Source organism: Chelonus insularis, unplaced genomic scaffold (genome assembly GCF_013357705.1).
Source record: "Chelonus insularis isolate UGA/USDA-ARS -01 unplaced genomic scaffold, ASM1335770v1 contig_376_pilon, whole genome shotgun sequence".
In the NCBI taxonomy this organism is placed as follows: Eukaryota; Metazoa; Arthropoda; class Insecta; order Hymenoptera; family Braconidae; genus Chelonus; species Chelonus insularis.
In genome coordinates, this window is record NW_023276534.1 from 138,073 (window position 1) to 159,692 (window position 21,620).

The following is a 21,620-nucleotide window of genomic DNA, read 5'->3' on the forward strand; positions in this document are numbered from 1 at the left end:
GGCAATAAAACTGCTCGCGAATCCTTGGGGATATTTATCAAATTCAAATGAACTTTTTCTTTCTTTTTTATCAACAAAGCTTCATTTATAAACATCATATTTATTTAATATCACTGGAAAATCGTTGGATCAAATTATCTCAAGGTAGTTGGGTGTCCACATTTTTTATTTATTTTTTTAAGATCCATCACCCAACTTTCTACATTGTCTATATGATTTGTATTGATAATGTTGAAGTTGAATGCAGAAGCTATTAATGAGAAGTAAAACCAAAACTTTAATTAATATTAATTTCCAAATAGAAAAAAGCTATATTCAAAAATTCGTACAATGAACCAATAAAAATTCCGGAAACTAAAAAAAATCATATCACGAATCAATGATTAGATATGTTTTTTATAGTTCGATTATTTTAAAATTGGACTTGAAATGTATTGAAGCTATTTCTATACTCGTCGATAATGCGGAGTTTTAAAAAGAAAAGAAGGAAACTGTTATCATCGAAAAAAAAAAAAAAGAATTCATACAAATACGTGTTATCTACAGTTTACCTGACTGTATAAAATAAGCAGAATGGAAAAAAAGTTAATAGAATGATTTCTTATTTTCGTGTTTAGTTTTATTTTATATTCAGAAAACCAAATTACTTGTAGTACGGTAAAATGAGAAGAATAGTAGCAAGAGTAATAATTTTTATTTCGTAAATAAATCCCAAGAAAAACGGAGGTAAAGAAGGTTTAAGAGGAAAGTAACAACATTGGCAATTACACGAAATTATATTAACCACTTCTCTCCTTGGATCTCTTTTTGGATTCGCGAGCGAGACGCTTTGGCTTGGTACATCTTGCCTTCTCTTCTTACCCAGACATGGAAAATAGCAAGTCTGACGGCATGGCCTGTTATTCGACGTGGTAACTCAAGCGAAACTAATTTTAAGCCACAAGACAGCAGTCAGCTTTAATAGCTGTCGAAAAGTTACGGCAGTCCTGTTAGGTAAGATGCTCTAAAGTATTTCTATTTTTTAATATTTTATTCAATCTATTCTATTCATTGTGAATATATATTTTTTTCTCTAAAATACACGTTTACATCTAGACATATATATTTTTCAGGTTGGATCCATGAAAGCAGCACACTGAGGTCAAGTATTTTGAGCTTAAGTAATAATTCATTGGGTCAGGTGTTTAATAGAAATCTGGGTCATATAAAATGTCACAACTTACCGCGCTAAATTCCATGACTTTGAGGAGCCAAAGTGTAATGGCAAAGTTGAGACTAACCATGATGGTCAGGCCTAAGATTAACATACAGAGACATATTTTTCGCCATCCATTAACTCCAAATTTATAACCATTGCAGGTGGGTTGATTTTGCTCATCCTGTTGAGGTGTACATGTTCTTGATGGACTTGATTGAACTGGTCTACTTGGTCTAGATTGTCTGGATATACTGTTGGTATCCTCAGGCTCTTCAGACCAATTCGTTTGGCCTCGAGGCATCCTGGAATATAAAAATACCACATTTGTATTATTAAATAAAAATATTTCATGAAATAGTGATTGATGGTGGTGGGATAATTGAGATTGAGATTCAGTTCCGGTTGTCCGTCACGTCTGGGTCATGCATAGAGAACGTGACTCTCAATCCATTCACAAGCACGTATGGCACTGCAAGGAGCTAACGAGATACAGGGAAATGTGAACTCTTGATCACCATCCTAGTGGAGTGTACCAACCATCTCTTATTTGCAAATTAGCATTTGAGTAATCAGTGTTAAGTATGAAAGTCGATGAGTAGGTTACAGGGTAGGTAGATGAATTAACGTGTTGTCTTCAGTGTAAAATATATAGTGATTCAGAGTAAAAAGATATGAATAGAAAAGAAACAAAACTTATGCAAAGTTGGCCACGAAATATCTTACATAACTTTCCTTCTAATCCCTGGTCATAGCCTGAAGGCTTCGATTCAACCAACTGACGCTCCTTTTCTCTTATTTCTCTTTCGTCGTTGCTTCATTCTCTATGCTACGTTACATTCATTTGCTATATTTTTGCAGCAGCCAACCAAGCTATAATATTCAATGCAGCTTGTTCTCTTGCGGGTAATTATACGTTACGCAGGATACAAAGCTTGCCGAGTGAAGATGAGAGAAATATAAAATAGAAGCGGGTACGAAGGGAGTTGGTACATTGATGAGAAACGCCAAGAAAATGATAAAAGGGATGTCGGGCTTAAAAATAAATTTATTAAAGATGAACTTTCTAGTCAAAGGGAAGAATATTGGTCTTGAAATTGTTTGTGATGAAGGGAATTGTCTGGTTAATATTTAATTAATTAATCAAAGGTTACATGAGGATATTTTTATTTTTAATTCAATCTCTTGTAACTGGAATTCACTTTAAGACACTCAGAATCATTTTCCTTGATAATAAAACCTTGTCTAAGGATGGAACTTTTTCAAGAACAAAGTTGCTTAAAATAGTTATTTTCGATGGTGAAATTCTGTTTAAATTATTAATAATTATTTGAGCTGTGTTTAAAAACAGTGGTGGTTGTTCATCTGACTCTAATGGATGTAAGTGTAAGCTTGGTAAAAAAAGTTGAGATGAAATATTTTATTTATAAACTAAAGACATTAGCAGACTCTTTAATTTATTCAAATGACATTTGAATGGATGAATATTTTAATGTGAGTTTCAATTATCTAGTAATTTTAATCGAAATAGAGTATGTAATTGGTGAAATAATGTAAGAATAATGTGAGATATGTAGGGTAGTCGTTTTCAAATTACCCAAACTTGTTAGGAACTCGTTTGCTAGCATGTCTCATACTTCACTTGGTGAAATTTAACTCGCAACATGGCCCTGTTATCTTTCTTCCTTGCTCTTTTGTGTGTTTCTGTATCTTGTATTTCACGTTAAGAATACGTCTTTTTCAAAGTACTTACTACTCACATTCTCGTGTAACAACTCATTCGACCCTAGTAATATCATCTTTCATTCTGACCATTAGAGTTGAATTGTCGCTGCGAAAATTGAGAACATTAATTAGTTCCCTCAGGTTCAAATGATCGTTATAGTATGAAACAGAGATATAAGTAAACTCTTGATTAATTGTGGAAAAAAAAAACAAGCTTAACGTGGGACTGAAATATTCAAATGTTTAGTGGTATGTTTTACACTAATGATCCAAAGTATTTATAGCTAAAGAAGCTCAACTTTTTGTTGTTAACAACAATATAGAACGAGTAATTAATATATAAATGTAAATAATAATATTTTAAATGTTAATTGAATAAGCTTGTTTATTGTTTTTTATCAATCAATTACTCTAAACCTTTGATAAATACCTCAGCAATATTCATGTATGTATAGAGGAGTGGATGTTAATATTTGATCAGTTGCAAATATTGATAAATATCTTCTCGACTTCATGGAGAAAATTGTGAAAATTATTCGAAGGATTTGATTAAACAAACAAGTGGAGGAAAATAGAAAATGATTGAACTTGAAGGAAATGCTTATTTTCAAATTATTTTATTATTCTCCATTTTTTTTTTATCAAAGTGAAAAGCTCAAAAGTTTTACACATTCCAGAATAAATTCTATCATGATCAATTGAAAATATTGTGCTATGTAGAACTATGCTATATATTTTTTAACTTATCAGAACCATTTTGTTTTATTTAATGTTATTATTTTTTTTATCTCACTGATGTTTATTATCACCTAGTTTTAATATTTATTTATTAATCTCTGTTATTTGGACTACTTTTAGCTTTGATATGGTCCATAATGTCAGCTGATCTAGGTCTGTCTAATTATAATTATCCAGAATAAACAATAAGTTTCATTAAATTTACATGTCTCTTTAATAGACAAAACATTTAATTATCATAATTAAATTCTTATTGTGAGAATGTCTTTGAAAAATGTAATTATATTGATTTTTGAGCCATGAAAAAATTATTCGACCAGTGTAGTATCTGTAAATCTTTACATTTTGATGCTTATTTCATCGTGATAAAATATCAAGTGTAGCCATGTGTGGTGGTAGGTCGTACAAGCTTTCAGTATCTGGTCAAGGGTCAGCGAATGAAAGAATAGTGTGATGGGTTGAGAAGGAAAGTCGTGCTAGAGCAGGGTTTGTTGGGGAAGGGTAGCTCGAGTTACGGTCGAAACGAACGCTTTGCCACCACAGAGACCACATAGAGTCCCCGAAGTAGTCAGAGGATGGTGTGTCGGTGGGGTTCTGCTCCGTCCACTAAATATTTCAGGGGCTGCAAGGCTTCGATCCCCACTGGAAGGCTACCGAGACACACGAGCCAACAGATTAGTACCACTTGCGACCAACCTCTTTCACATCTCTATGCCAAGCACGCAAGTCGATATACACCCCAGCAGAGCAAACTGTCTCTCGTTACAACACGCCAAGGGTTTTTTTAATCCGTCATTCTCATACAAAAATTTATCATTGTCTCTTTAGTTATAAAAATGAGCTAACACTAGATACTTCACTGATCAACTATTTTGCAAGTATTATTACAATTTTTCTGTGAAATACTGAATTAATAGAGGCAGTTTTAATTGAAGAGTAATTTTCTTTTGATTGAAGTCAAATTTACTGAAGACTCCTAGATAAAATGATACCAGAGCATTGATGCTCCAGATGAAGATCAGTCGTTTATGCCAAAATATTTTCTGTTTTCCTCAGGCATATTGAGCCAACTTATTGGCATCAGAGTTGAGGTCAAACATGAGTGTTTTATCTGAAATCTACCGAGTATTTTAAAAAATTAAATCAATCCAACTTGCTGATTCTACTTTTTTAAAACAAGCTTCTAGAACTTCATGAACTCTTATGATATATTTATCAGTTATTTTATAAAAATGTATAATTTCTAGATTAATTAATGTTTCTCAACAGATCATTCACTCATCTCCATCAAAAGTATTGGAAAAAATCCATCACAAGTCACAAGTTTAATTGATAAATAGAATACTGGGAATGTTTAGAAAGCTTCAACAACATACTCTGAGGTTAATTATTTTCTATAGGGCAGTTGCAGTTGCCACACAGAGCTTATCGGTTGGTTAAGCGAATACCGCAACTCTGTGGTTCTCTTGTAGGGATTGGTTAGATGGGGGCATCGTAGTACTATAGATATAGAGAGATGGAGGGTCGTTAGGGTGCATTGGTGGTTGAAGTAGGTGTGCCAAAGGGGCTGTAAGCCAAACATAATTTAACTGGAATCGTCACTAATGGAGTCATTCGTCATAACATAAACGATTCTAAAATCCACCATTGAGAATAGTCTCAATGGACAATGTTAATTAAGGTGCGATTTCCTCAGTAAATTTCTTTGATGGAGAACTTATAAATTGACTTGATAGAAATAAGGAAAAAGAGAAAAAAGGTGATAAATAAGTGGTAGAAAATAGAAAAATGTGCCAATTCAAAATATAGTGAACCTTTCAGTGAAAAAGATACCACTTGAGGAATCATAAGACTATTCAGGATTTATTGAGGTATTCTGGTGTTCGATATTTCCCCCGAGGACTCATCAAAAAGGGTAGAGAGGTCTCTGGTTATTGATATATGCTATGATTCAATCAAGAAAAGCAAATTGTACCTCTATCTGGTCTAGTGTATGGAAATGGTTAGAGTATTTCACCTTAATCCATTAGGATTCTCATTTTATGACTTTATTTTTTACGATTATCTTGAAAAAATTTCAATACCAATGAAAAGAGGAAGCCAAAAATAATAAAGATATTGTTTTATAGATTTAATTTCCATAACCAGATATGATGTTCTTGAAACAACACTTTTTTTATTCAAGTCAAGACTGTCAATACTGATCAGAAAAATCTATAAAAAGGTCTTTGGGGTGTAATAAAAATGTATATTTATTATTTTATTGCTACTGTTATATTTTTTCAAGCCATTTGATGTCTCTTGGACGACAAGAGTCATGGGAATTTCGATGAAAATACCAGTGGGAATGTCTGTACATTTATGTCATTAGAATCATTGTTTGGTTACATGTATGTTGTACAGTTTAATCCTGTGTGCATAGATAGAGAATGCAAGTCCATAAATAATTTCATTTTGGCACAGATAAACGTACCAACACGTGTATGTGAGTTCATAAATATTTTAAATTTAAAATCCAATATCAGAGAAGGTGTTGTATATTGGGTTGAATTTTTCAATTATATTATTTTTTGTTGTCAAAAAAAACATCTATTATACAGCATGAGGATTATTAGTTATTTGTTATCAATTAATTGTAATACTTTTGTTAATTCATCCTTTGTAAACGAGGATCTTGTTTAAGTTGCTCAACATGTTCCTTTAACTACTTTATACTTTACTAAATCCAAGTCTCCTATATTGTGGATGCTTACCAGAATTGATTGTAAAGACGTTCAAGTTTTTTCCTGTTACATGTAACTTCATAAACTCGATCGAATAAATCGAATTTTCTTTCTGTAAAATATCATAATCCTTCCATTTATAATTTTCATTTTTAAGTTATAAAGAATCAATAAATTTACTAGCTTAGGTTCAGTCTGGTACTAAAACCTGTTAAATAAAAAATAGTTTGAGCAGCAGAACATTGGATTTTGTTTAGCTTTTATTATTTTTTGTTGAAAAAGTTAGTTTAAATTTCAATACTAAAAAAGTTGGATAAAGTTATTTGATATTGTTGAAATTTATTTATGATATTGAGGATGAAAAATCATTTATAATTGTATAGATGTATTTTTAGTTCAGCAATACCCGTATAAAAAAATTTCGTTTCACAGAGGTTCCCTGAATGTTCTCAAGTGGAGAAGTTCCCCGACGTTCCCCTCGTGGGCCTGTGGGAAAAGTTGAGGGAACAAAATTTGAAATTTATTCTCTGGACTCCAAACGTATTTAAAATGTTTTTTAATTGCAAAAACAATATATATAATGAACTTCATGAAATAATGATTTATTGGCGAGAAACTGTAAGATATAAAAATAAGCATAACTCCTATGCTAATGATGCTACGGGGTTGATCGAGGGCTCATATGAAAGATCTCGACGAAAGGAAAGAAGTCAATATAGTTAAAATCATGATTAAAGGATAATTAATGCTAAAATTAAAGAAAGGTCCCATTTTACCCCATTTTAGGGGTGAAGTAATGGATTTTTTAAATTTTTGACCTGATTTCGTATTTCTACGCATTGAGACGAAGAGAATGAGTGGTCAAACTTGAAAATCGGAGCACTTTGATTTTTCACCCCTAAAAAATGGCAAGTGGTACCCCTTTCCATTTTTTTTGGCCAAAAAATAAAAGTTCTCCGATTTTGATGATTGAGGGCTCATTCTCTTCGTCTTGATGCGTAGAAATGCGGAATCCGGGCACCGCCCAAAAAAATTCACTTTAACACCCTTAAACAGGGGTAAAACTAAATACAAAATACGAATGATCCTCCCCTTGACTTTAAACCCCTATAACTCATGAACGGACGGTCTAATAACGGTTTTTAAGGACGTTTTAGAAACCTAAGAATCTGAGCTATTTACCAATATCTATAGATTTATCAAGAAAAATTTTCTTCACCCTTAAAATCGCTAAAATATAAAAAAAAATCACATTTTTTTGGGAGTTTGCCAACTATTTTGGCATTTTAAGGGTGAAATAAATTTTTTCCACATTTTTCATGGATATGTATCGTTAGCTGAGATTCTGCAGTTTTCGAAAACCTCTTAAAATTGTCATTGGATGAATTGTTTAAGAGTTATTAAGATCCAAAGTCGAAAAGTAGATGATTTTTAACCCTTGCTTTGACTTTCGACCTCTGTAACTTTTAAACAATTCATCCAATAATAATTTTAAGGAGGTTTTCGAAAACTGCAGAATCTTAGCTAACGATACATATCCATGAAAAAATGTGGAAAAAATTTATTTCACCCTTAAAAATGCCAAAACAGTTGGCAAACTCCCAAAAAAATATGACTTTTTTTTATATTTTAGCGATTTTAAGGGTGAAGAAAATTTTTTCGATAAATCTATAGATATTGGTAAATAGCTCAGATTCTTAGGTTTCTAAAACGTCCCTTAAAAACCGTTATTAGACCGTCCGTTCATGAGTTATAGGGGTTTAAAGTCAAGGGGAGGATCATTCGTATTTTGTATTTAGTTTTACCCCTGTTTAAGGGTGTTAAAGTGAGTTTTTCTGGGCGGTGCCCGGATTCCGCATTTCTACACATCAAGACGAAGAGAATGAGCCCTCAATCATCAAAATCGGAGAACTTTTTTTTTTTGGCCAAAAAAAATGGAAAGGGGTACCACTTGCCATTTTTTAGGGGTGAAAAATCAAAGTGCTCCGATTTTCAAGTTTGACCACTCATTCTCTTCGTCTCAATGCGTAGAAATACGAAATCAGGTCAAAAATTTAAAAAATCCATTACTTCACCCCTAAAATGGGGTAAAATGGGACCTTTCTTTAATTTTAGCATTAATTATCCTTTAATCATGATTTTAACTATATTGACTTCTTTCCTTTCGTCGAGATCTTTCATATGAGCCCTCGATCAACCCCGTAGCATCATTAGCATAGGAGTTATGCTTATTTTTATATCTTACAGTTTCTCGCCAATAAATCATTATTTCATGAAGTTCATTATATATATTGTTTTTGCAATTAAAAAACATTTTAAATACGTTTGGAGTCCAATTATTATTAACAAATATATTTCAGGAATATCAATCAGATTGATGAAGACGGTCTAGTAGATTCTAATATTTATTGATGACAATAGATGCATATGTAACAGTGAGAAATTGCAATATGTTTTCTGAAATCAATAATAAATCCAGAGAATGTTGTAGTTATTCAAGATAAATTTAAATATCAAAAATGAATAATTATTAAACGTTTTCATTGTTTAAATATAGTCAATAACGATGTCCTTTACTGCAAATAAATTTTATAATAAAAATTTTCTCCGTTTAGAGGGCGTATGTAAATTTATGAAAATAAGAAGATTAGGTGATATTTAGTAGGAAATTTTCTACAACATAAAGATTTCAAGATATTCTGTCAGAATGATGAGGTCACGTTCCATGTAAAGAAAATGGTGTTAGAAAAGAAGAGTAAAAGTGGATAGTCACTTTGATACCGTTATCAGATCAACCTTGAAGATTAGGGGTAATCCTTGGATCTCTACACTCACCCATCTTCTCTCCCTAACCATTACATTTTCTTCCTATAGACACACTTTTACTTTTTTGTTTGGTCCCAATAAAACTTGATATTTCACCTCTTGCCCTTTACCTTACTCAACGTGACCAGGACTTTATCACATTGGATAAAAAGTTACGTGTATGTCTGCTTTCTACTTTAGCTGCTTTTTCATTTTACATCTACTTTTTTCTTCGAAAAGTTACTAGGAAACACGTGTTTAAGACAATGACAAAACGTAATATATTGATTCCTTTTACACCGTAAATTGGCTGGAACATTTTGAAAATTTATTGAGTCATTTTCACAGCACTAACACTCCTGACCATTCATTTAATTATTAAAGGTTTTTTCGAACTTTTTCATCAAAATATCTAATAACTTTTTGAATACAACTTTACAAACTAGGATTTTAAATTACATTTCTCACAACCAAGACCATAGCTCCAGAAAAAAATCCATGGTTTTGATGTTGATGGAAGTCTTCCATCAATATTATTGATTGTAAAGATTTTTGATGGAATCATAGCTAACCTCTTCATGGATCTTCAAACATTTATTCTTTCCATCCTAGTAAATTATTCATAAAATTCACATCCAGCTAACTCTTTATTGCATTGTATTCAAGGTTCATAAAGTCAGCAGATGTTGGTGTATTCACATGGCTCTGAATGATATAAAATTCTAAGAAAATCAGAAATTGCACCATGACTCGTTGTTTCCAAGTTATGAGTATATTTTTGACCTTTTCAATGGTGTAAGTTTGATAACAAAACAACTTGAACAATTGAGAGGGTCAGAAAAATGATCATAACTCAAAAACTTCGTTCTGTAGCACAATAGCTTGGAGAGATTTGGAAAGCTGAGCAAATTTTTCTACGAGATATCTTTCTTTATAAGTCCAGAAAAATTCTTCTAGCTTTTTGTAGGTAGTTCTGATAATGATGGGTTAATTGTCTCCTAGTGTCCATCATAAAATCCAACAAAACTCACTAATATTAAAACAAAAATCATTCAGTACCTCCTGATGATGATAATAATGAGAGGTTTCTGATAAGCTCAAGAATACCCTAAATTTGAATTAAATATTGAATTAACATCACTCTATATTTCTTTTTTAGATCAACACCACCACACATTTTAAATATTTTAGCCATCATGATAAATGAATCTCTAAATATACTCATAACCGGATTATCAGGAATAATTTATATAAAGGAAATAATTATTAATGAATTTACCGGATTTGGTGATGTTCGATTGTATACACTAACATGGATATCAACTGGAATGTTCACCAAACAAAACTATCTCTGAATTGAAGCACAAGAAAATGGTGGAAACAGAGTGACAAGTGTGAGTCGACTAAGAGTATAAAACTTTGGAAGCTTAGTTGCTGATAAAACTGTTTCAGGTAGATTGACTTTTCCTTGTTTGCTTCAGTTTATTTTAAAATGAGGGGTGAAATCTTGAGAGAATGGAGCTGCTGAGAATAGAAAGTGGGTCAGAATAGTTTCGCGGGATTCGCTGGTGGATTAAAGCTAGGGTCATGTTCGATTAAGGTAGAGAAGGATAGAGGAGAAAAGTAAAAGGTCATATAGGTCGGGTTGGTCGATTGGGTGGTTGAATATATAACGAATGCCAAATGAAATTTATGATCACGTCTTTCGCATGTGAGGTGGGAAATACGAAAGGTGTGACTAGGGTCCTTCGTACGTGCAAATGTAGACTCTAATCCGAATAGTGGTGAGCTATCGACAGGAAGATTTATCTAAAGAGGGAAAACGGGACGAGTGACCGCGAGAGTAAAAGGGATAGCAGGTGGATCGCCCCTCGAGTTTTCAGCTTGGGCGAGCTTTCGCCACGGGGAATTAAATTTAACTCCCACTCCCTAACGGGCGATATATTTCATAGCGAGATATCCAACTTTATACATTCCTGTGTGTCGACCTCAAGTTCGTTATTGATTCAATAGCCAGAAAATTTCTGTCTTTTCTGCACCATTGAAACAGCATCATACTTTTTCATATTTTTCCATTCACATCCTTTTATAAGGTATCTTTATATTCATTTATTTGACTGTTTTTACTCATTAGTTTAATTAAAATAGCTTGAAAAATAAACGTCTTTCATTCGAATATTGTGGTGATGCTAGAGATCTATTAATCATTATTCTGGAAAATATTATTTAATGGAAAAAGTTTTTGAATCTAAAGCTATTTAAGTTGATAGCTAGGTTTGCTAACTTTCTCAAGTACGAAAATTCTATCCTAATGTTTGTATATTTATAAAGAAATTGAAAGAAAACTATGATTAAATAATGTTCTAAATAAATAAGAATTTCTTTTTTAAAATACAAACATTACTAACCAAGATTCAAGCTTATTAAAACTATGAAGATTTGAAATACATCAAGGTTTTATTCAACAATCCCAATCAAACAAACTTATGGATGTTACTCCAGTCTACTTCTGATGCTAACACTTCACTTGCAGTCTTCAATTTCAGCCTGAAGTCTTGGTTACACTGATTTGAAGAGCAGTCATGATGTCACCAACACTTCTAGCTAGTTTCCAACTATTACATTGTTGATTCACTGTAATCATTTCAGATTTTCAAATCATACTACTTGTTTTGCTATTCTTTCTGAATGATTTGATGAACAAATCTATCTAATCTAATATTATCTTCTTTACATTTTCAGACATGTAGACTTGATCCTAATAGCATTATTCTGGCTTTGATTATGATCTTGCTCAAGTCTTGCTAAAATCATGCAAAGGTTTATTATCTAATGCAATATTAAAGACAGATTTGGACAGGTTCATCATCAAAATAAGGATTATGCTGTTAGGGAAGCTTATTGAAATCTTATACGAAGATTTTTATTTAATGATAAGATATTGTTTTATTATTCAATAAAAATATCGACTCTTCTTCATCAACAACCAGTTCTAAATGAGTTTGTCAACCTCAATAAAAAAGTTTCCTGATTACATCAACTAACATAATCTGATCAGTACATGTCAATACCATTATAAAAATTGCTTTTACATTGTTAGAAAATTATTGAATCCAAAACTGAAACAAAGTTCTGTTTTATCATAATAAATGACATAATTATTTAGTTGTGTTGAATTGAATCATGCAATAATAATCGAATTTTAAATAAGTATATGAAAATGGGTAGAAAGACACAGTGGGAAATGGTTTGACAAGGGTAGAAACTCATCTCAAGTCTCACCTTATCCCTTGTATCCTGGAGCCGTTTCCAACAGGTATAGGAGAAGGGGTTAAAGCTTAAAGCCGTTCTCTACTATTTGTTGTCTCTCTTTAGCCTCGGGTACGCGAGCTCGTTGCGAAGTTGGAATAAACGGATTATTCGTTCACTCGACAACGTAGAGTACTACACCACGGCCAATGTACAATGCACGTAGTATTCGGTTGGCTAACGCGCTATGAGGGTGACGGTAATGTGATTCCACACTGAGTTGTGGCCAGGTCTTGTCCACTAACTCGAATAGTGCTCCAACGACCTCTTCATCTCTTTCGTGCTGTTTCCCTTTTCTGCCGGAGACAGAAGAGAATTCTGGATTCAAACGTAACTAGAAATAGCTAGAAATATCTAGGGAATCAACGGAAAACTAGAATTCATTTCAACTTATTTTAAATTCATTCTTTTATTTATCTTTCATTATCTTTTTAATTATTTAATTAAACTTCTTCGAGATTTTGATGTCTCCAACTTGGGTTTATTTTCTGTACAATTAAAAAAAATCCTTTCTAAAAACTACTATGAAAGATTAAAAGATCAGCTTATGGGCCACCAAGATAGTTTATATTAGATTATTCAATTTTTAAATTAGTTAGAAATAATTTGTTTCTCTTTTTGTCGCTAATTGGTTTGTTAATTCATTTATTTGAGAGAATGATTTTAAATTACAGTTGCAGAGTTGCTAAATGATGAACACAATTATTACCTTAATAGCCAAGAGAGGATAATAAAATGGAGATTGTTATTTTAATTATTATTAACAAACTGTGAAATATCATTAATAAGATAAATAATTTTTCATGTCATTAAATAATTAGAAATATGGATACTTTTATTTTTATTCAAACAATTATTAACACATCTTTGATTACTTTTAAGGAGTATAAAAATTTTTTAGTCAGACAATCTTTAATTAGTTTTGTTTTAAATTAATAAAAACAAATTTTGTCATGAGTTTGATAAAATGGCTCTGCCAATAAGATTTAGTTTTGTATTGATTAGAGATTTCAACAAAGTCACTAGAGATTTTATGTCAAGCTTCCAATTAATCTAATTTTTTGTTGACACTCTAAAATGTAAGTAATTGAAAGCAATTAGGAGATTATTTTCATTATCTCTAGGTGAAATTAAAACAATTATCAATCTAAAAAGTATTGCTTTTTGACATATTTTTAGAGTTAGTTATCCTAGTAGGACAAACATAATAATTTCTTGAAGGCATTGATAGTTTGCCAATAATCATAGTTATTCTAGTATCTATTCAGCATAATGGATGAAAATTATTGACATTAATAGATGAGTATTAGAGCGATAAGTGAAGTAGCATGAATGTTAAGTAGTAATATGCATAGACATGCATGTGAATTCTCAATGGGAGAACACCTGTAGGCAATTGTATAAACATTTGTACTCTAGGCTCCTACTGTTGAACAGCACAGAGACGTAAACAGATTTATAGACACGACAACAAATAGGAACGCAAATCTATGAACATATAAGCAGTCTGTTGGGAGAATTCAAGCAAATGTCGAATTTACGTGTGTTATATTGTACATAAACGTAGCTAGAGTTAGTGAGACAGAGAGTCAAAGTCAAACTGTAACCATCACTGTGTGGCTTGAGTTCATATTATCAAGTTACTCGGTGGAATTTACAATCCAAACAAACGAATGGATGCTGAATGCACACGAAATGTTCTTAGTAAAATCTCGACTGTTTTATCATCTCTGTTTTTTCCGGATCCAATAATCCTTTTTTAAAATCCATTATTCTTACCAAGTTATTTTTTTTTCTGTAGATGAATAATCCATCATTCGAATAATCACATTAATTTTTCATTTTGTATAAATAAAAAATAATATTTTTTTTGTTATCATAATGTGATTATTGACTTGGTCTCTTTCCGATATAAAATGTAAACTCATGGTTGAAAAATTGGGAATTTCCACATTTCCATTGCAGCTTGTTGAATGTTATTGAATAAAATGTCCTTGTGAATCAAAATATAGAACTCTGTTATTATTAATTTACATTTATTTTAAACAATCATGAAAATATGTTAATATTTTCACATAAAGTGAATGGAATTTTTTTGTTGATTTAAAATTGACTAGTTTCTCAAATAAATAATACGAGTTAAATTCTGGGGGATTGAGCTATGGTAGGGTAGGACAAGATAGAGATTCCTCTGAAGTTTATAGTCTTGGATTACAATTACAATTATGTGAAATCTTATCTTCTAAACGTAGAGACGTGCTTCCTGCTTTCACTCACTAGTATCTAGTTCACATTACTGGATTAACGTATTAGAGAAGTTAGGGGCATCTCGGCTAACTTAAAAGCCAAAGTGCAAGAGGTATAAATTAACCCACAAAATCTGCCTAGTACCTTGTAATACTGACTGTAAAAATCTATGAATAATAATTAACTGTGATAAATGCTTTGTAGCTTGAGAAAAAAGTTGTTTTGATGTAACAGATTGAAAGATAGTCCTGGAACTATCAAGCAAAATTTTTAGATCTCCATTTGCTAAGTTAAACTGGCCTAGTGTTGGCATCAAGAGTTGGACCAGTCTTGCTCGAAAATTATTAAGATGAACTTGAAGTGTATAAATGATCCTATTCAATATTTACCAAGAATAAGTTGATGAACATCACTGGGTACTGACTTACAGTCATTGCCAGATTTAACATTTTGGTGCCCTAGGCTTTCATAGTTTGAGCAACCCTTATCAGGGTCCTTTCTGTGATGAAGCCTTAGGCTGGTACCTGGAATGCCTTACTATAACTTTATCATTGTTTCCAATTATAACCAGTAGATACTGATTCAAATAATGATAGAATATCAACTACTTTGAAGTGATTTTCACTACTTTATTCCTGGAATAAAATTTCTGATAAGATGAACAAGCCATCTGCTGATATGACTATTGATCTCTCATTTCAACCCAAAAATATCAAAACAGTTGGAAACTTTATTGTTTTAACATTACTCTAGAATGTCTTCCAGTGATAAAGGATCATCAAGCTCCATGCTAGCATTTATTTCGTCCCTAGCATGAATGTGGATTAAAAAATTACATGCTTTTATTTGTCAACAGCACAGATCTTTTTTATTTTAAAGCAACAACTTGTTCAACTAAAACTGTTGACTTTTTCTTCATCTCCATGATCATCTGTTCAACTTTATCACAGGAGTATCCAACGAAATAATCATAAAACAATACTGATAAAAATAGATGTCGAATATGTTATGACAATGAATACTGAAAATAGCTTTATGCCAAGGAGTTAAGGGACGTAATAAGTTATTAGGTTACCGTGGTTCATGTCACGTAGTGAGCGTCGAGTGTGGTTACGGAGTTAAAGCAAGGATACTGAAAGTACATAAGCGAGGGGCGAAGAAGAAAGATGAAGAGAGGGAGGGTATATATGGGGTAAGGTGATGGCGTCGAGGGTAAAACCGACATGACGGGTTAACTCTAGAGTGTAGAGCGAGAAGCGAACTAAACTTTGTTTGTCACTGACGCCATCCTGTTGTTTCTGTACTATATCTCATCTCCTAGACCACGTTTCCTGTCGACACTTTCGTGCCAGTATTCTCTCATCATTTCTCTGCATTCATTTCGTTATTATTGCAGCACGTTTACGCTTAGAAGTGACTTGAGATCGTCAACAATCAGATTTAATCTTATTTTCCAGTAATAGTATATGCAAATTTTTTATTTTATATTCATAATTGTAACTTATCTGTTTATCTTCATTTAATTACTCCATTTGTTACTATTTCATCTGTAAATATTTGATTATAAAATTACAGTCAATGGATACATATTATTATTTAATTAATTTTTTTTTAACTTCCCATTAGAGTTTGAACAGTTCAGCCATTTTTTTTATAACAAAAAGATTGAGAGATCAATATCAATACAATATGGTTGTCAATGACTTTACATGACTCTAAACAATTAAATATTTATTATTTGTTATAAACAAAAATAATTAAAAGATGAAAAAATTACGGATTTTAATGAATGGGAAGTTTCTCGTTAGGGCGCAAAGTGCACTCAAACCGATTTTTTATTAAAAAAATATAAGTAGGCCTGGATATTAATCACCTAGTCTACCTTTATTACTTGTTAGTGATGATAAAAAAAAAAATAACTGTCATCTTTTGATGGTTTTGAAGAGTTCGAAAAATAATGCTACGAAAATTATAAAAATTCTGAAACTTTGATCGAACAGAAAATTTTTCAACTTTAGTAAAAAGAATATATGAAGTTCTTTGTTATTTTTTGAAGTATAAATATGCTTCTATATTTGTATGTAAATTTATCTACATTTTTATTATGATAGGAAGATATAGACACAAGGAATTTTAAAAATTTCTCCATCAAAAAATTCTTCAATAAAATTTGTAATTTTAATTTTCTAAAGTTCCAGTTAAGAAATTTTGCTAGCAAAAAAAAAAACAATGTCAACTCATAACATTCATGAACAAAACAAAAAAAAAATCAATAAAAATTGATATTGCATTCATTCAAGTATGAATTAATAATAATAGCGTGTCAGTAAAAAATGCTGTAAATTTAAAAGTGATAAGTAGGGATGAGATGGAAAAAAAAAAATGAAATAATTGAACAAAAACTACTTTTGTGACGGAAATATTATCATAAATTCCCCAGGAGAATCGCAAAATATTCTTTACCTTTTTATTTTCTTCAGTTACGCCCTGAAGAAACTCTCAGAAATGATACGACGTTTCAATCTTCACCACCTTCACTAACATGGACTTGCAAGCTGGCACGACGAACTAATATTCTCGCCAAGAAAACTTTTCGGGAAACCAAGCATCGAACTTAACAATAAGACGGTGGTGGAAAAAAAAAAAAATGAAAAAGGTAAGAACAGACACAAAGTTGAAAATTGATACTGGAGAATCGATAATTCATTGAATTTTATCTTTTTCATAGCACCTACTTATTAAGAGTATCCTATTCTTCATCATGGATCAATCATTGGAGAATCAAGAGCAAGGTTTAAAAGGACAAATGCTTTCAATAAATCATCTTATAATTTTTTTTGTTTATAACAAATTAAAATTCCAAAAATCAACCCCATTACAATCAATTCCGAATGAGAAGTTAATAAAATAATATTTATGGTGAGTTACACTTTATTTATAATTTTTATTTTTTCTTCTAATAATAAAGACAACATCTTGAAGAATTATTACTCTTCAAAGAATAACTTTTTGTTTTAATTTTTCTAGGAAGAAGATCTTGAATGAATGAATAAAATCAAAAGTCATATAACAGAGAAACGGTTCGCTTAACGTCGAATTTCTGGCAAACCGATTCATTACAAACTTTTAGAATACAATACAATGAAAATTGTGACAATGTACGTGGAGGAATCCTCAGCATTGAGGAAGAGAGAAAAGGAAAAAACAGTTAACTTCCTCAATGTGAATTGACGTGGAAATATATTTTAAAGCTACTGTGACTTCCTAGTGGTTGAGTAACTTCTTTTTAAATAAAAAGATACGATATTACTTCCGGTCAAACAGTTTTCTCACAATTGCTCAATTTTCTCTTCTCTTTGTCTTTTTACTCATTGAAACTTATCCTTCTTTTTTTCTTCCCTTCATTCTCTCGTTCTCTTTCTCTGTTTTTACTCACTTGTTCTTCGATACTATCTTCTGCTTTGTGATTCACCATTATAGAATCTTGTTAAATCAGATAAATTCTAGCAATATTCTCGTGAACTATAATAATAGCTTGCTTTAAGATCAAATGTCTCTTGGGATCTTTTTGCAGCACTTTTCAGAATTATTGATGCTCGTTATATTTATTGGAATATTGAAGAAATGATTGGAAATATTGAGACTGATAATATTAATCATGAATTTTAAGTCATTATCAATATTTAAAATTTTATCTTCCATTTTTTTGAATTATTTATATTTTATTTTTATAAAAAATTTACATTTTAATTAACATCACGTCATTTTGGTATTTTATTTGAAGTGTAATAAAAGTTTTTTTGTAAAAATATAAATAAAATATTCTCAACTTCTTCTTTTTGTCAAAAATAGGTTTTTCAAAAGATTTATTAAAACTTTTTAATGTTCAAAAAAATAAAAAAAGAAAAGCATTCTTTGAACCTTTGAGCTTTAATAACTTCTGAATGAAATAACTTATTGCTATAATATTAGTATTGTTACAATGCTTACTTGAAATTTCTATTGACGAATTCTTTTCTTATTTTATTTAATTTTTTTTCCAAATAATGAAGCAAGTCATGAAGAAGAGGTAATTAAATACATTCACTAAAATATTTCCAATATTTTTTCCAAAGTCAATCTAATAACTGAATAAAAATAATTAAAGTAGTTTATAATCCAAGTAAATTTCTACCTACAAATGAAAAATTCCCATTAAAATAAATTTTGCCAATTTTTGTCTTACACAGAGTCACAAATTTTTTTGTACAAATCTAATGTTAGAAATACACACTAGTCGTGTTTTTATATAGTTATTATAGCTGCAAGAATAAAAAAAAAAAAAAAAACATATTTATAAAAAATTGTGACAAAGGAAATGTTTCTTTTTTCAGACTGAAAAGAGAGAAAGCTCTTTTTTAGATATAAATACAAAAAATTCTAAATATGGAAGTTATACCAATGGTAGCAATGTGTACGATTGTACAAAGAATAATTATAATTATGAAGTTGATGTGGATGAAACAAAGAGCCCAAGGATTACAAAAAATTATAGTTGATTACTTTGTTCTTATTTAATAACATTCTTGTAAAACATTTTTAATCTTTTGACTAAATATTAAAACGTCCGCATTGTAATTCAAACTACCTACCATGTCTATCATCATGGAATCGTTTGTTCATATACTTTTGCTGTTGTACTTTTTAAAGTGAAAGTATGAAAGCTTTATCATTTGTAATAGGAAAGTATCAATAAAAAAAATAATAAAGGTAACATAATTTACTTGCTTCTCATGTGTAATACACTGTGGTAAATTAATTAACTAAATATCATTAACTTTTAGATCAAACCAATGTTGGAATAAAAATTTCACTGCTGGAATTGATTGATTTCCTTTCTTTTTATACAGTATCATAAAACTTATGATGATGGTAAAGACGAGTTCAGGTATTTATTTAATAAAAATACGTTTCGAAAAAAGCCCTGAGGTTAAGTGGCTTCTAGTAACCGGTTGGCTTAGACAGCTTTCACAAAAACACCAAAGAATCTCTTTATACTTTCTTGCAATCTTTTATGCTCATTTTTTGTTTTTTCTTTTTAACGTACATTTTCTTTTTTTTAGTTCAAAATAAATTGAATTCTTCATCGATGAAGAGTAAAGCATTAATAAAATCATGTTGAAGTATCAAAATTACTTAATATACATTTATAGTCTTTGAAATAAAACCAACGAGCTTTTTTATTCATACTCTATTTAGATAATGTGGTGTTCATTTATGATAAATCCTAAATAAAAATAATAGCACAAAAATTTATTATTTAACGTTATGACTATTTTTGTGTGAATGTCATCATGAACTTGAGAGTTAATAAAATATTTTTGTGTGTTGTAAATTTAGTTATGTTATAATTTTCTTGTTGTTTTTTCAAACTATTGTTTGTCAAATGAATACAGAAAGAAAGTCACAGTGTAAAGATTCAAAGACCAACACAAAAAAACATTTGCTGTAAAGGAAAAGCTAAAAAGCATTCAACCAACGTTGGTGTATCCATTAACGTTCTAAAGAGTTAACAAATTTTTATTTTTACACGCGATGTTTCCTAATTACGAGTTCACGTACAGAAGAATAAAATCAAGACAAAAAAAGAAAGAGAAAGAAAAATAAACTTGGAGGCCAACAATGTAAAGGGCATCAAACGAGCTGTAGGTAGCTGGAGTAGGTAATTGAAAGATCAATATAAAATGATATACTGTTATGATTTCTTCTATTTACCTTATCATGACTATTTTTATTTCAGATATTTACATAAAGTGATAAAACAACTTTAATACACTGATTGGAATTCAAGTAATGGATTCACAGACTAAAATAGAAATGTATTTCATTAAATATCTTCTATTGTCTTCAGCAACATGATTTATTCCAAGCTCACTTTCAAAGCTGCAGATTTTCAAGTTATTTTACTTAGAAAGTCGCAAACTTATATAGCTATGGTATGAAGAACCCTTGAAGGTGAGAGTCTGACATACTTGGTTGCGGTGTCTTGCACCCTATCAGTATAGCTCACGAGAAACTTTATTTCTTTATTCGCTTTCTCGTCATCTCAGTACTGGAACCACCCCTGGGAATAAGAAATGCGATACGTTCTGACTTGACATTCTCTGGAGAATTTAAAAGTTTCACTGTGACCTTTTATGCTAACAGACTTTTAGAAACATACTTATAATAGCAAAAGCACAATAGAAGAGATAAAAATATTATTACTGGAATGATTGATTATTTAAATAGAAAGAAAGTATTCTAATGCTGAATTAGATGAGAAGTGTGCTCTTGAAGGAGTCTTGATTTGGGTTGTGACTACAGGGAAGATCTGAAGGTGTAACAAATTGAATCTGTAGCTGTAAGGGAAGTGAAATGTGTTTTGGCTTGAAACAAGTGCTGCAGCAGTAACAAAAAGAAAGTTTTATTGTTATAGAGAAAATTTAGAAAAAAAGTTCCTGAAGACATGATAGAAATCGTTCCAACTAACAGACATGGACATTCTTATCTTGAGTTTGATGATCAACTATAATTATAAATTTAATTTGTATTTATAGACTGATTGTTGATGTCACATTTTATTTATATAAACTTTGAAATCTCTTTCAACATTTACAAATGATGGAACATTTTAAAAGAATTTTTATGACATTTCAAATGTTTCTATTATTCATCAAAATTTACCAAATGTCAATAAGATGAGTTACCTTCGACTGACCTCTAGATTAAAAAGTTTAATTCAATTCATTTAAACAATTAATAAAATTTATATTTTCAACGCCATGTCAAGAATATATTAAACATAGCTTGAATAATCTGCTCCATGAAGAGAAGAGATCAATCACTTGATTTAATGA

At 30.8% G+C, this 21,620-nt stretch overlaps 1 protein-coding gene across 6 annotated transcripts in view; it reads right to left on the reverse strand.

Moving 5' to 3' along the window:
* Scgdelta (sarcoglycan delta) overlaps positions 1-21,620 on the reverse strand; it is a 178,520-nt gene that overhangs the window by 12,732 nt on the left and 144,168 nt on the right. For all 6 annotated transcript variants that reach the window (XM_035083924.1, XM_035083926.1, XM_035083923.1 and 3 more), the window contains one exon: positions 1,224-1,500. In XM_035083924.1, the coding sequence (XP_034939815.1) occupies positions 1,224-1,500 (277 nt within the window). The remainder of the gene's footprint in view (positions 1-1,223; positions 1,501-21,620) is intronic.